The sequence below is a fragment of the Anopheles gambiae genome, chromosome 2 (assembly GCF_943734735.2).
Source record: "Anopheles gambiae chromosome 2, idAnoGambNW_F1_1, whole genome shotgun sequence".
Classification (NCBI taxonomy): Eukaryota; Metazoa; Arthropoda; class Insecta; order Diptera; family Culicidae; genus Anopheles; species Anopheles gambiae.
In genome coordinates, this window is record NC_064601.1 from 87,004,315 (window position 1) to 87,018,883 (window position 14,569).

The following is a 14,569-nucleotide window of genomic DNA, read 5'->3' on the forward strand; positions in this document are numbered from 1 at the left end:
GTTTGTGTCGTCTGTGTGTTTGCTTTCGTGTTGCGGTGTCACCGTGGACCAGCACTCGGGCCAGCAGGTGCAAGGTCAATGAATCAGCTGGCTGGCCCAAGGTGAAGGGAATGCTTTCACGGTGCGCTAACTTTATTGGTGAAGTTTACGGCGGGCTTTATGGTAGGTTTGGGTTTGCGTTCAGTGAGCCGTTAATAATTATTTCTAATCTTTTTGAGAGCATTTCAATCTATTTTTGAGCTTTGACTAAAGTGTGGGAAATTATTAAATTATTCAACAAGTGTTCTTAGGTAATTAAAATTAAATGTTGTTTTTCAAACTTGTGAAAATAGAAATCAATTTAATATGCCGAAAACTATTTATATTTTGTCAATTTAAATTAAAAATGATCATGAACTTCTATCTATATCATTTCTATAATAAGTCGATTTCATTTCGTAATTAAAAATACTATCAAAATAACGATGTGTTTAAACCATCCCGCCGTTCCAACCGATTTTGAAAAATTTCCAACTGTGCAACGTTTCGACGGGCAAACCGGTTGAAATTACCGGTTTGAAATGTTTCCTCTTCCCATTTCAGCTGTCAAAACGCTGTCGTGAAATATTTCACACACATAAACAAAAGCCGCGATCGGAGAAACACGCGCAAAACTCTATTTACTTCGTTATTTTAGTGTTTTTTCTGAGATAAAAAGTGTTTAGTAAGCTGTAAATCATGGCACACATACCGGCGGCAACGTTGGGCAACAAAAACAAAAAGCATTTTCTCGGCGTTCCGGCCCCACTCGGCTACGTTGCCGGTGTTGGTCGAGGGTGAGTAATCGTCGTACTAGTCATAGGCCACTTGTTAAGTATTGCATGATTGTTGGTAATAATCGACCCTTCTCTCTCTTTCTCCCTCTCTAGTGCTACGGGATTCACCACCCGTTCGGATATTGGTCCAGCCCGTGATGCGAATGATGTGTCGTATGTATTAACCACTTCCTCACAATCTCTCCCACAAGCCCGTTCGGAAAGGTGTAATCGTACCTTTTTCCTCCATCTTTTCAGCGACGACCGACATGCACCGCCGGCGGCAAAGCGCAAAAAGAAGGAGGAAGAGGAGGAGGACGACGAGGATCTGAACGATTCCAACTACGACGAGTTCAGTGGGTACAGCGGTTCGCTGTTCTCGAAGGATCCGTACGACAAGGACGATGCGGAAGCGGACGCCATCTACGAAAGCATCGACAAGCGGATGGACGAAAAGCGCAAAGAGTACCGGGAGAAGCGGCTGAAGGAAGATCTGGAACGGTACCGGCAGGAGCGGCCGAAAATTCAGCAACAATTTTCCGACCTGAAGCGCAACCTGATTGCCGTGTCGGAGGAGGAGTGGGCCAACCTGCCCGAGGTGGGCGACAGCCGCAACAAGAAGCAGCGCAATCCGCGGGCGGAAAAGTTCACCCCACTGCCGGACAGTGTGCTGTCGCGCAGCTTGGGCGGTGAGTCGGGGACCGCCATCGATGGGCGGTCCGGGCTGGCTTCGATGATACCGGGTGTCGCCACGCCGGGCATGCTGACACCGAGCGGAGATTTGGATCTGCGCAAGATCGGCCAGGCGCGTAATACGCTCATGAACGTGAAGCTGTCGCAGGTGTCGGACTCGGTCGCGGGCCAGACGGTGGTCGATCCGAAGGGCTACCTGACGGACCTGCAGAGCATGATACCGACGTACGGCGGCGATATCAACGACATCAAGAAGGCGCGCATGCTGCTGAAGAGTGTGCGCGAGACGAACCCGTACCATCCGCCGGCCTGGATCGCTTCGGCCCGGTTGGAGGAGGTGACCGGCAAGCTGCAGATGGCACGCAATCTCATCATGCGCGGCTGTGAGCAGAACCCGCAGAGCGAAGACCTGTGGCTGGAGGCGGCCCGTTTGCAGCCACCGGACACGGCCAAGGGTGTGATTGCGCAGGCCGCCCGGCGCATACCGACCTCGGTGCGCATCTGGATCAAGGCGGCCGACCTGGAGACGGAACCGAAGGCGAAGCGGCGCGTCTTCCGCAAAGCGCTCGAGCACATCCCGAACTCGGTGCGGCTGTGGAAGGCGGCGGTCGAGATGGAGAACCCGGAGGACGCCAAGATACTGCTGTCCCGCGCGGTGGAGTGCTGCGGCACGAGCGTCGAGCTGTGGCTCGCCCTGGCCCGGCTGGAAACGTACGAAAATGCGCGCAAGGTGCTAAACAAGGCGCGCGAGAAAATTCCCACCGATCGGCAGATCTGGACGACGGCGGCGAAGCTGGAGGAAGCGAACGGCAACAATCACATGGTGGAGAAGATCATCGACCGTGCGCTGTCGTCGCTGAGCGCGAACGGGGTGGAGATCAATCGCGACCAGTGGCTGCAGGAAGCGATCGAGGCGGAAAAGTCGGGCGCCATCAAGTGCTGCCAGGCGATCGTGCGCGCCGTCATCGCGACCGGCATCGACGAGGAGGACCGCAAGCAGACGTGGATCGACGACGCGGAGAACTGCGCCAAGGAGGGTGCGTACGAGTGTGCCCGGGCCGTGTACGGGTACGCGCTGTCCGAGTTCCCGTCGAAGAAGAGCATCTGGTTGCGGGCAGCGTACTTCGAGAAGAACCACGGCACGCGCGAAAGCCTGGAAACGCTGCTGCAGAAAGCCGTGGCACACTGTCCGCAGTCGGAGGTGCTGTGGCTGATGGGGGCCAAGTCGAAGTGGCTGGCGGGGGATGTACCGGCGGCCCGTGGGATTCTATCGCTCGCGTTCCAGGCCAACCCGAACTCGGAGGACATCTGGTTGGCTGCGGTTAAGCTGGAGTCGGAAAATGCGGAATACGAACGTGCTCGGCGGCTGCTGGCGAAGGCACGTGCGTCCGCCCCGACACCGCGCGTCATGATGAAGTCGGCCAAGCTCGAGTGGGCGCTGAACAATCTGGACGAAGCGCTAAGCTTGCTGGAGGACGCGGTGAAGGTGTTCCCCGAGTTTGCCAAGCTGTGGATGATGAAGGGGCAGATCGAGGAGCAGAAGCAGCTGCTCGAACGGGCGGCCGAATCGTACAATGCGGGGTTGAAACGGTGCCCGAACTCGATACCGCTGTGGCTGCTGTTGGCTGCGCTGGAGGAAAAGCGCAATCTGCTCACCAAGGCTCGTTCGGTGCTGGAGCGAGGCCGGTTGAAGAATCCGAAGAATGCGCTGCTGTGGCTGGCGGCGATACGCATCGAGATACGGGCGGGCATGAAGGATATGGCAAACACGCTGATGGCCCGCGCCCTGCAGGACTGTCCGACTGCGGGCGAACTGTGGGCGGAGTCGATCTTTCTCGAGGCGAGACCGCAAAGGAAAACGAAATCGGTATGTTCACGCTAAAGGAAATCGAGCGGAGGCTTTTTGGGGGTGGGCAAAAGTTTATTTAAACTAATCCCTCTTTTCTTCTTACTCTCTCGCTCTGTGTTTGTTTAGGTGGATGCACTGAAAAAATGTGAGCACGATCCGCACGTGCTGCTGGCCGTATCGAAGCTATTCTGGAGCGAGCGGAAGCTGCAGAAATGTCGCGACTGGTTCAACCGGACGGTAAGTGACTCGTGCAGCGTTCGTGCAAACAAAACCTCCCCTTTTTCTCTGCTTCTCCACACTCAATATTAATCTTCTTTTGTTGTTTTGTCCCCTCCCCCACCCCCTGCAAATAGATAAAAATCGATCCCGATTTCGGTGACGCGTGGGCCAATTTCTACAAGTTCGAGCTGCAGCACGGGACGGAGCAGCAGCAGCAGGAGCTGATCGAGCGGTGCAACGCGGCCGAACCAAAGCACGGCGAGGAGTGGTGCAAGGTGAGCAAAAACATTGCCAACTGGTGCTTCAAGACGGAGGACGTGCTGAAGGCGGTGGTGCGCCATCTGCCCACACCGATCTAGAGCGCGACGCCCGCTCTCCAGACAATTTCTTTCACACTCCCACACACACACGTACTGTTTTTAAACTTGGTCTCTTGTGGTCCGGAAATGGACTGAATGTAACACGCAAGCCGTATTACCTATCCAATATTCAATAGATGTATGACAAAAAAAAAACAATCTGTCACTGTAATACCGAATATTAGAGGCTTATTGTTTAAATTTGAAGTAAAATATCACACTTTAATAAAAGAAAAAAATCAAGCAATCAAGATCAAAAGACCCCAATGAAATCACAAGAAATTGTAACAAACTCGTTAACTCGCCACAAGCCTCGTTATTGTGAAGACCCGATCGGGTTGGGGTCTTTCGTTTGACTTTCCAATTAACCCGTCCCTTGACGAATCATCCGGGTCTTCACACACACACACTCCTCCCCCCCCCCTCCCCTCCAATTTCGACACCCGGGTCAGTCAGTCCTACAGAGAAAGTTTTCCTACCGAAATAAATAGTTCCGCCGTGCCGTGGGATGGTGGATTAGGGGGAGGAGGTGAGGCATATTGTAGCTGTCAGCTTTTGGACGGAAAATTAATCATCCTTTCAACTAATACCTCCACACGCGGGATGGGTGGGAGGAAAGAGTGTACGCAATTTCCCCTTCCATTCCGACCGGACTTTTGGCGTAAGTTTCGAGGTTCAGCGCCAGTTGAATGTTGGTGACATGCTGGGGAATGACTTTCACTGCCCGGTGGCGACCGTGACTGTGGAGGACTGTGGTGTGGCCGTCGTTTGCCGTCATGTTTATTAATTGATATTTCGATTGAACTTTTCCGTCCGCTTTGCAATGGTGCTGGAAGGTATTACACCTGTTTCCATCTACGTTCGAATCTCGTGCCGTTTGCATTGAATCACAAACCGCCTGCTTCGAATCGCATGCCACTACGATCGAATGCGTGCACCCATGGTTGAATTGCGTGCCAGTACGGTTGAATCGCGTTCCACTATGGTCGAATCATATGCCACTACGATCGAATTGTGTGCCGCTACCATTGCATTTCTGAAAGCAAGAGCATAGTAAACTGTTTGTTTACGTTTGAAAGCTGTTTCTTTCTTCGCCGACGGCATTTCGTTTGTAAAATAGTACTAATAAAAGGGATTTATTCTCTGATTATAGGTAAACCCCACGAATATTGATTGAAACCAACGATTTTACCATCAACAACGAACACCGAATATTAGTTGAACTTAAGGATTTTACCATCAACAAGGGACCACGATATTCGTCGATAACAAGGATTTTACGTGTAATCAGTGAATAACTGCCTTTTATTAGTACTATTTTACAAACGAAATGCCGTCGGCGAAGAAAGAAACAGCTTTCAAACGTAAACAAACAGTTTACTATGCTCTTGCTTTCAGAAATGCAATGGTAGCGGCACACGAATCGATCGTAGTGGCATATGATTCGACCATAGTGGAACGCGATTCAACCGTACTGGCACGCGATTCAACCATGGGTGCACGCATTCGATCGTAGTGGCATGCGATTCGAAGCAGGCGGTTTGCGATTCGATGCAAACGGCACGAGATTCGAACGTAGATGGAAACAGGTGTAAAAGGAAGGTTCTCTTTCGCGCACTTTATGAATAAAATGCTAATCATAATCCTCACTGTGAAGATGCATTTTTCATCTTAATCATTCGTGCTAAAAGAAGCAGAAATGGGTCGTACCAGGGTCATCCTATCCATCCCACAATGCAAACGATCAGCGTGTGTCCTCTCGCAAATCGATGAATGATTGTTATTTAATCATTATGCCATTTATTTACTCAAAGCCAACAGTCTCGAAACGTGTGTCGCTGCGATTCAATCAATGCAACGAACGTCATCCACCATGCATTCGCTTCATTGTCATTTCATTGCTCCATAGGAGAGGCAAGAAGTGCATCAGTTGCAGCCAACCGGCGGTGGCGTTGGGCGATCATGTCTGGGTGTGGATGGCAAGGAAGCCAATCAAACCATGCAGTCAATATGCCCATGATGCGCGAATTAGAATTTCTTTTTTAAATCGTAAATCATAGTCTTTTTCGAATGCAGCTCAAACTCCTTTCGCTTTTTGAGAATTGTGCAGGTGCTCCCGTGTTAATAAGAAGTGTATAACAATATACTAAACACATTTTTTAGCCTTCCTGCGGTACATAGCATCATTTTTACAGTCGTTGCCGCTAAATTTTGACTCTAACTCACCTATTTTTGTCTCGAAGGCACCAATTTTTGACAGCGTGTCACGTTTTTTGCCTCGAAGTCATCAATTTTCGACTGTGAGTCAATCGCTTTATTTACAAAATTGTAAGTAATTTCTGAAACTATGTTGAAATGATTGAAATTAAGTTAAGTAGTGAATAATTTTATTGATAGAATTTAAAATGAAACAATTGTTTTGCCAATTTTGGAAGTTTTAATGGAGTGAAAAATATTGGCATTGTTTTTCGGCGGTAAACAAAAGTTTTAGAATTTCTAAAATTTCATCACCTTTCTGAAGAAACAATCAATTTACACAGTTTTTGTATTTTTTTTATGAGATGTAAGATAACAAATGGGCCGGTCTGGTGGTACAGTCAACAACTCGTTCGACGTAACAACATGCCCGTCATGAGTTCAAGTCCCGAATAGACCGTGCCCCCATATGTAGGACTGGCTATCCTGGTATGGTAACAATAAGTCAAAGAAAGCTAAGCTCACAATGCTAGTGGGTACAGGCAGGCCTTGACCGACAGCGGTTGTTGTGCCAAAAAGAAGAAGAAGAAGATAACAAACGTTAAAAATCTGCTTAAACACCTTGTAAAATTGTCATGATTCCTACAGAAGTCAAAAATTGATGACTTACAGACAAAAATAGGTGCGTTAAAGTGAAAAATTGATGCCTTAGAGGCAAAAATTTACGCCTTAGAGCCAAAATTAGGAGGCAACGACTGTAAAAGATGTTCCTCTCATCGCTTACAGGCAAGAGTTAGTTGAGACACTCCGGGAAAGCTAATATCTGCCTCTGTTTGCTTGCTTGTTTACTTGTTTGTTTGTTTGCCCTCCTGGTTGGGTCTTGAGTGGGCCAGCGAACAAGATTATAAAGTTAACAGATCCGGTCGGGTAAATATTTGACTTATCTTTGCCGTCCTTTTCCCGTTGAACATTCACAACGAGGATGATTTCTTATCCATTTATATTACTACAGCGAGCGGGAAGTTCTTCTTTTCTTATGCCGTTAATGGTACCATTATTCTTCGAATATTATTCATACGTTCGTTTAAAAAAAAAACCAAAAAAAAGTAGAACAGTTTTTGCACATTTTAAAACATTTAACGAATTTCTCCATCCCTTGGCCGTCCACGCGGACACGTTTGCGCTTTTTATTTTATTTTTTTTTTATTGAAACCCCATATATTTATATTTGCATAATAAGTGAGTATTTCGTCCACACCACACCTACCTACCCTTGTTGCTTGTTGCTATTTCGTGTGTTCTGCCCGTGTGTCCGAGTGTGGCGAATTTATTCCTTTATCTTTTATACTCTACCCACCCCACCCCACCGCAGCCGGAACAATTCATCTTTCCGCTGTATTAACAATTTCGTTTTTCCTTTCAAATTCTTATACTCTTTTTTTGCACGCCCTTTGTCCATAACATTCACATACACATCAAATGCAAACAGACACCAACATACACACACACACTCACTACTAAACAGCGAACATTGATTTTGGGGAAGGTGTTTTGCCTGTTTTTGTTCTCTCACTTTTACCACTTTTGCTTTCTGTTGTTCTGTTTTTTTTCTCCTTTGTTCGCAATCACTTTTCCCATCACTTGTGCTTGTTTTGCATTTTATGCATCATTTTTAAGGATTTAATATGATTAATCAATATTTTAGTGCAACGGCTTTTCTTTTAATTTCTGTTTGCAATTAAACAATAAAAAAAAACAAAGAAATGCTTAAAATTTCCAATTCACCATTGCATTGAGGCGGTAAAACAAAAAAAAAAAACAAGAAAAAAAGCAAAATCGATTAACTTTTTCAGTAACAAACGTAATTACCCGAATATAACATTTTGTGCACGATTTTCCCGAATTTTGCACTCCACTCCGCGGAGGATAAAGGAGATAAAGAAACAAAAGGCCTGGCAGACGTGCGCCTGTGTTGGCTGTGTGTGAAAGTGAGCTGCTCACACGGACGGTCCCGAAAGGATTATAAAATTATTTCATTTTCGTTTAACGATTCTACTACACCCCTCCCGATTCGTTGTTCTCTCGTCGCGTTTCTTTTTTATTATTATGTTTCTCTACAACTGAACCGAAAAGAAAAGGAACGCACGTGGACGAAATTGCGTTACCTTTAATCGAGTTCCTGGCCTGGCCTAGCACGTAAAGTTCATCGAAACGTCTGCCCTTTTTTCATCCCGCCTTATAGGAGAACAGTATGGATAAGATTTACCGTATTTATCTTTCCCTTACTTCACACACACACACACCTTAACGCAATTAAAATTGCTCCTTTTTCATCAAATAAAGCACGTCACGGGCAGGCAAACACACCAACACAAATTGGAAGGAAAAAAGGTAAGAAAATAGAAGCGGAACATTTTCGACCAAATTCCAACGCTCTTCAACGTTTCCACTGTGTGGCTGTGTGTGTGGATATTTTGAGGATATTTGTCGGCCTTTTGGGTACTTACATTCTTATGTTTATCGTTTTGTTTTATGTTTTCTTTTGGTTGTTGTTGTTGTTTGGTCCACTAGGGTTTGCTAGGGTCTTCTTTAAGTTAAGACTCTTTTGACACTGACCATCAATGTATGCGGAAGGCTGGATGGGGTATGGCCCCCGTTGCTATGAGGCAAAGTGTGCTGTGGATTTCATTAAAAAAAATCCAACCCATATTTGGTGTAGGTTATGTGCCCCGAGCACAGCAAAACATTACCGATCCATGGAGGCGTGTTGTTGTTTTACATGGGCAGTTTGGTGGTTCCTTTTTTGCTTTAATTTGTGAGGGTAAATAGGTGTAAGTGTAAGCTTACTGTATTCCTTCTTCTCAATTATTCACGATCATTGGTGCGATTTTTAATTGCCCGAATCTATGCAAAATCCTAGCCTGTTAAAGCCCTTCTCAGCCACATTTAATCTCGGTTTGGTAATCACCGAGTCGGTAGGGACGGTTGTGTGAGGTAAGAGCTAGCCGGCCCTTAAGGTTGTGATGGAATTGAATAGGATTATTATGCCCTGTTTTTTTTTGCTTTGTTTGTGCTCCTGGTCTGACCCTTCAATTTGTGTGCCGCGCAACGAAAGCTTCTTTGCATTACCAATCATCCGCGGATAATCCGATCATCTAACCGGCAAAGCGGGAGAGCGAGAGCGAGAGAGAAAGTGAGTAAGAGAACCCCGAGTAACCGTGTTGTACTTGGAACCGGTGGCGCGGTGATTATGCAGAAGCTTTTGTGTGGATTATTTGTGGTAAAACTTAAAACTCTTTCTTCCCTTCGTCGCTCGCTTCGCACTTCGTATGCCCCACCACAGTTGTAAAGCTCGCAAAACCCTACTTCGCGGAAAAAGGATACATCTTCCTCTCCCGGTGTGTTTGTTTGCTAAGTGAGCTTCAAACTACCATACCCTACAAACCCCCCCCTACAAATCTGACCCCATTACACAAAACAGCTCGCGCTGGACAGTGCACGGGGATGGGCAGATGGTGGTGATAAAGCGTACAGTTGCTCCAGGGAAAGGTGGTGTTTAATCTGTATTATGGTGAATGTATTTCAACAATTATTCCAGAACATTATACACGTACACAATACAAGCGCAGTTTCCTCGTTTTTTTTTTTCATTACAAAATACGTTGCTTTTTTGCTGTTTCTGTGCAGTTGGTGCAGTTTGCGCTTAACGTTTTATATTATCCAACCATCAAAAACGACTATTCATCCTCTGTTGCGGGGTGTTGTGTTTTGCGTGTATCGCCCAAACGCAAAGGATAAACGTTTGCGTCTAAAGCGGTTTGCCTACATTTAGGCGCAGTTTTCGCTTTACTGCCCGTCGCCGTGTTCATCGTATATATGCTCCTGGACATCCAACCGGACGCCCAAAAATTACTCCAAAAAAGATGTACATACATAGGCACACACACACACACACCATTCACCAACCAACTATGGGCCAAATACTTTGCCGCTGCCTGAAATATGCTTTGCAATGTTATGGCTCGCCGTTCATTAAATCGCTAGAGCGTTATTAGATTTGCTTTAACGTGTTGCGGTATCTAAATTCTTACAAAACTGTGCCCTCTCCCATTTTCTTCTATTTTACCTTGTTTTTTTGTTTGTTAGTAAATGTACTTCCCTTCCCTACATTGTCACTGTCTATCGCTTTTGCTGGATGGCTCTATGTATATATGTGTATGTATATTTACCGTGCTTAGTAGCTTTTCTCTGACCTGCATTGTTCCGTGAGCGGAATATTTGAATTTTTCCAACATTCTGTCGTGCGTGCGCGTATGGACTTCTTTGCGTTTTTGTGTGTGTTGCGAGGACACATTTTCAGCAGTTTGCGCCCACAATGAAGCGAGCGCCTGTTTATCACCAAAACAGGAAAAAGGAAACGATAAAGCCTGATTGCAATTGAATTAATGTCAATTATCATTATCACACTGCTGGGGAGGGAGGGAGTGTGCAAGATCTATTCCGCATTTTCCCGCTCCCCACCGTATGTGCGTTCCCTTCCGGTCTAATTTTTCGTTGTACAATAGGTTCGCGGAGATGTCTTTCGCTTCATTCGCTGTCCCCGCCCCGTATCTGTGTCTGCTAGCTCGCACCACACAAAGCAGCAACTTGCAAACTAAACGAACTTGCCTTTTTTTCTTCCATAAATCCTCTCACGCAGCGCCATTCATCCGGATCGTCGTGTTTCGGCCCTGAAGGAAAAGCTTACTTCTCTAATCGCCCAACGTACATTTTTTTATTCTTTCGTGTTTTTCCTTCTGCTGTCCCTAAGCGACGACGACGGCGACGGCGACCTGAATTATATCATTTTTTCGCTTTTCTTTCGTTTTTAATCATCCTTTTTGCTTGCTCAGCACTAACCAAACAAAATAGAGTATGTGTCTGTGTGTGTGTGATTGTGTATTGGGCTGCAGGAGAAAGAAAAGGTAAAGCGAGAGCAATTAGTGAGTAAGAAGAATCGCTTGCGAGCATTGTATATATTGTGCACGGTCTCGCGCTTTTGTTTGCCCCCTTTCAACGATCCTTTGTCCTGCCTGGGCGAGATGGTGGACAAACTGGAGCATGCCACATCGCGCGTGTGTGGGTTGCAGGTCATTTTGTTATACATTTTTTCTTCTCTTGTCTTGCACACACACACACACGCGAAAAGCTGCTGTTGCTGCTGCAACGGTTTATCCTGCGGCTAATCCGCTCTCCTGACTTTTTTGTTCGCTCCATTCAGCACGGCTCTACTGTCGCTTGTTCAGTGTGATGCCCCCGTCGTGTGATGCTGGCATTTATGGGCCAACGGTGTTTGCACTTATTAATTAAAATCCTTCCTGTGTGTTCGTGTCTCCTTGGTTGTGTGTTTACGGTGCCACAACACGTGCCAAATTATTGAATAGATGTTTCGCTTTCCATGATAATCTGGTAAGTCGCAGACGCTGCCACCACAAGACACCCTCTATTATCCCTAGGTAAGGGGCGCAACATTTTAACCAATAAAACCGAATCGATTATTTATGTTCTGTTGTGCAATTTAGGGCAGCACAACAACACCTATTAAACGCGCCGCCGCCGCCGCTGCCGATGAAACTAAGCAGAACAATTCGCTGGACAACCAGGCGCCTCCATCGCCCTCTAACTAATGAACGAAAATACTGAACGAACGCAGCCTGTCAACACGGTTATAATAAACTGCCCTACACTATGTGTGTCTGTGTCTGCGTGTTTTTGTTTACTGCACACCACGAGGATCATCTTACGCTTCTTCTCTTCTGCTTGTCCCTCTCTCTCTCTCGCGTCGACCGTCGCGCCACTATTCATCATCCAGTGCAAAATCGAACGATATATCGGGCCACCGGCGTGAATCATGCTTGCCACCATCACCACCACCACCACCACCTCCTCCTCCTGCTTTCCCTACCAACTGGTGCTGCTGCTGCTGGTGATGCTGGTGGTGGTGATGGTGGTGGGGTAGTAGCTGATCCGGCGCCGGCTCGTTCCACCTGCCCTAATGCAGCCGATGGCCGTCGTCGTGGCTCATGCACGTTTCCCAGCGCGAATGCTTTTCCGGCGTCAGGTGCGTTATCTGCACATGGATCGCCTGCACCTTCTCGTACTTCGGCGGGATGGAGCAGAGCCGATAGCTCACCTCGTCACCGGGCAACGGCACGTACTCGCCCTCGATGCTGTCGCAATGGAAACAGAAACAGAAGGATTATTGTAGAGCAGGACTTTGTTTGTTAAAGAAAAAACAATAAAACGGTACAGGTCTCGGTATACTTACTCGGAAATGTGTACGAAGATGTCGTCACCGCCGGCATTCGGTGTGATAAACCCGTGACCTTTGCTTCTGCTGAACGACTTCACCTTGCCCTCCTCGATCGGGTTACGCATGGCACGATCGGAGCTGTTGTAAAATGGAAATGGAAGGAAAAACAGAGAGAGAAAAGAAACCAATCAAACTGAGTGTTCTCTGTTGCTCTGTGGACATTTCATTTGATGCTAGAGAGGTACTGGGAGCAAATACACAGACACCTCGGGAAAGGTACCGTAGAAATAAAAGAAAAGGTAACACTTATTCAAACATAGTTGGCCGTTTGCACGGGTTCAGGTGTGTCGGACCGGGTTCAATATTGACACAAGGGGGGATGATAACATAACATTAGCTCAACCGGCTACTAAGATCGGATGAATTCCCTTTTAGAACGAATTTTCGTTTCCATTTAGTGTGAGGGGCGAGGTGAATGCTTCTAAAACAAGATGGTGCAGCAGCAAATAGACACACTCCTTCGGTTCACTAGAACCGAACGGGGACATTTACATACACGAGACTTCACACACACACACACACACACACACACACACACACACACACACACTTACACCGAAATGCGCAAAAGCTTTTCCAAACATTATGAGGCAAAACTTTGTTAGGATTGGGTTGGGGAAAGGGGAAAAGCTTTTCGCTAAGAGAAACTGCACTTCAATTCTTGGGTAAAGGTCTGATTGGACTGGAAGACACACAAAAAGGGGGCAAATCAAACGCCACCACCACATTTGGGGTTGTCTTTTCCAGGTTCTGGTTGAAGTTTGATGTATGATGCATGGGAGAGAGTAAAAGGTTTCAGCCATCCAGGGCCCCTCCAGGTCCGCCCCCTCGGTATTCCTCCTTCTGGCTGGCTCCATTTACGTTGCTTGAGTGTAGAGTTGGTTTAACTTTTTTCTGCGTTCAGGGAAGCAAAGCAAGATAAAGTTTCAATTCTGCCATCACAACACAACGCGTCACAACGCGGTGCATCGTCGTGTGGGAGTGCCAACAAAGATACACAACAGACTGTAGTTTGAGCGAGCAGCAATCTTGGCAATCTGGTTCGCGCGAAAAGGCTAAAAAGGATGGTTGTATGTGCGCATGCAATAATTACTTTTTGCGCCTCCTTTCAGCGTGATAATGCGCGCACACGGCGACACGGACACACAACAATATTTCCATCTTCAAGAGAGTCCTTTCGCAAAGATGTTGATGATAGATGTGAAAAATTTTCTTCAATCAGAGCCATCTCTTTAATGGAGTTTAAAGAGGCAGAACACTGTAATTAAATAGCTGAGAGCATTGCGCGTTTCTAATTAAAATGTCTTAGCGCTCCAAACCGCAGCGCACTTACTACACTGTGTGTGGAGTTGAGAGGTTTGAACCACAGACTGCGGTGTGTTTGTCGAGAGTGTCTCACACCACACCATTCTGCTGGTTCGAATGATGCGAGCCTACAACATGGTTTTAATCGAATTCACCCAATTTTAAAGCGATAACTCCGCTTCTCAATACCCTCAATTTCCAACAGTTGATATATTAAATAAGAGATATCAAATGCCACAGTACATGAATTGTTCAACATCAATGGCATAAGAAGATCAGATAGCGGTAAAACTCACACAATGTTGCTGAAAACGGTTTCGCTAGAATTCCAACTCCGATCAGGCGCAAAAAGAAGCCAATGAAATTGATTCTCCGTAGGAACGGTGCAAAAGGCACGAAACGTGTATAACAGAACCATACCTTGGGTGGGGATAAAAATATCTTACCCGTGGTGTGTTTTCTGGGCATGAAATTGATACATCTTATGCAGCGGCATCCAAAGAGCAGAGCACGATTGGTGCAAAGCGCGACGGCGTATTCCATGAAGGAAGAAGCACATGCTTGTTTGTCTTTATGAAACATTGTGGAGAGCTGTAACAGTAAACATCTGATAGCGAGCAAACTTTGTCAGTCTAATTAGTACGCTTTTGGGGGCCCGAAACGGGCGGCAGGATGGTGCCGTAGTAGATGCTCTGAGCCGTTGATCACGTGCTTTTAACATGGAAGCTTCGTACAAGTACGAACGATACCGATACATTAGAAGTTTGTAGTAGTGGAAGAAGAACTTCGCGAAAATCTCAAT

The 14,569-nt window shown here is 46.5% G+C and overlaps 2 protein-coding genes across 2 annotated transcripts in view; one reads left to right on the plus strand and one right to left on the minus strand.

Annotated features, from left to right (window-relative positions):
• Nucleotides 1–591: 591 nt before the first annotated feature.
• On the plus strand, nt 592–4,093 carry LOC1276326 (pre-mRNA-processing factor 6). The gene is made up of 5 exons (XM_315659.3): nt 592–815; nt 909–968; nt 1,053–3,354; nt 3,463–3,573; nt 3,690–4,093. Exons 1-5 carry the CDS (start codon nt 718–720, stop codon nt 3,912–3,914), a joined length of 2,796 nt encoding a protein of 931 aa, XP_315659.1. The 5' UTR covers nt 592–717; the 3' UTR covers nt 3,915–4,093.
• Nucleotides 4,094–10,862: 6,769 nt separating this feature from the next.
• LOC1276327 (cold shock domain-containing protein CG9705) overlaps nt 10,863–14,569 on the minus strand; it is a 33,338-nt gene continuing 29,631 nt past the window's right edge. Inside the window, exons 2-3 of the mRNA XM_315660.5 lie at nt 12,418–12,540; nt 10,863–12,319 (exon numbers count right to left, since the gene is read on the minus strand). Coding sequence (XP_315660.4) covers nt 12,142–12,319; nt 12,418–12,540 — 301 coding nt within the window. The 3' untranslated portion in view covers nt 10,863–12,141. The remainder of the gene's footprint in view (nt 12,320–12,417; nt 12,541–14,569) is intronic.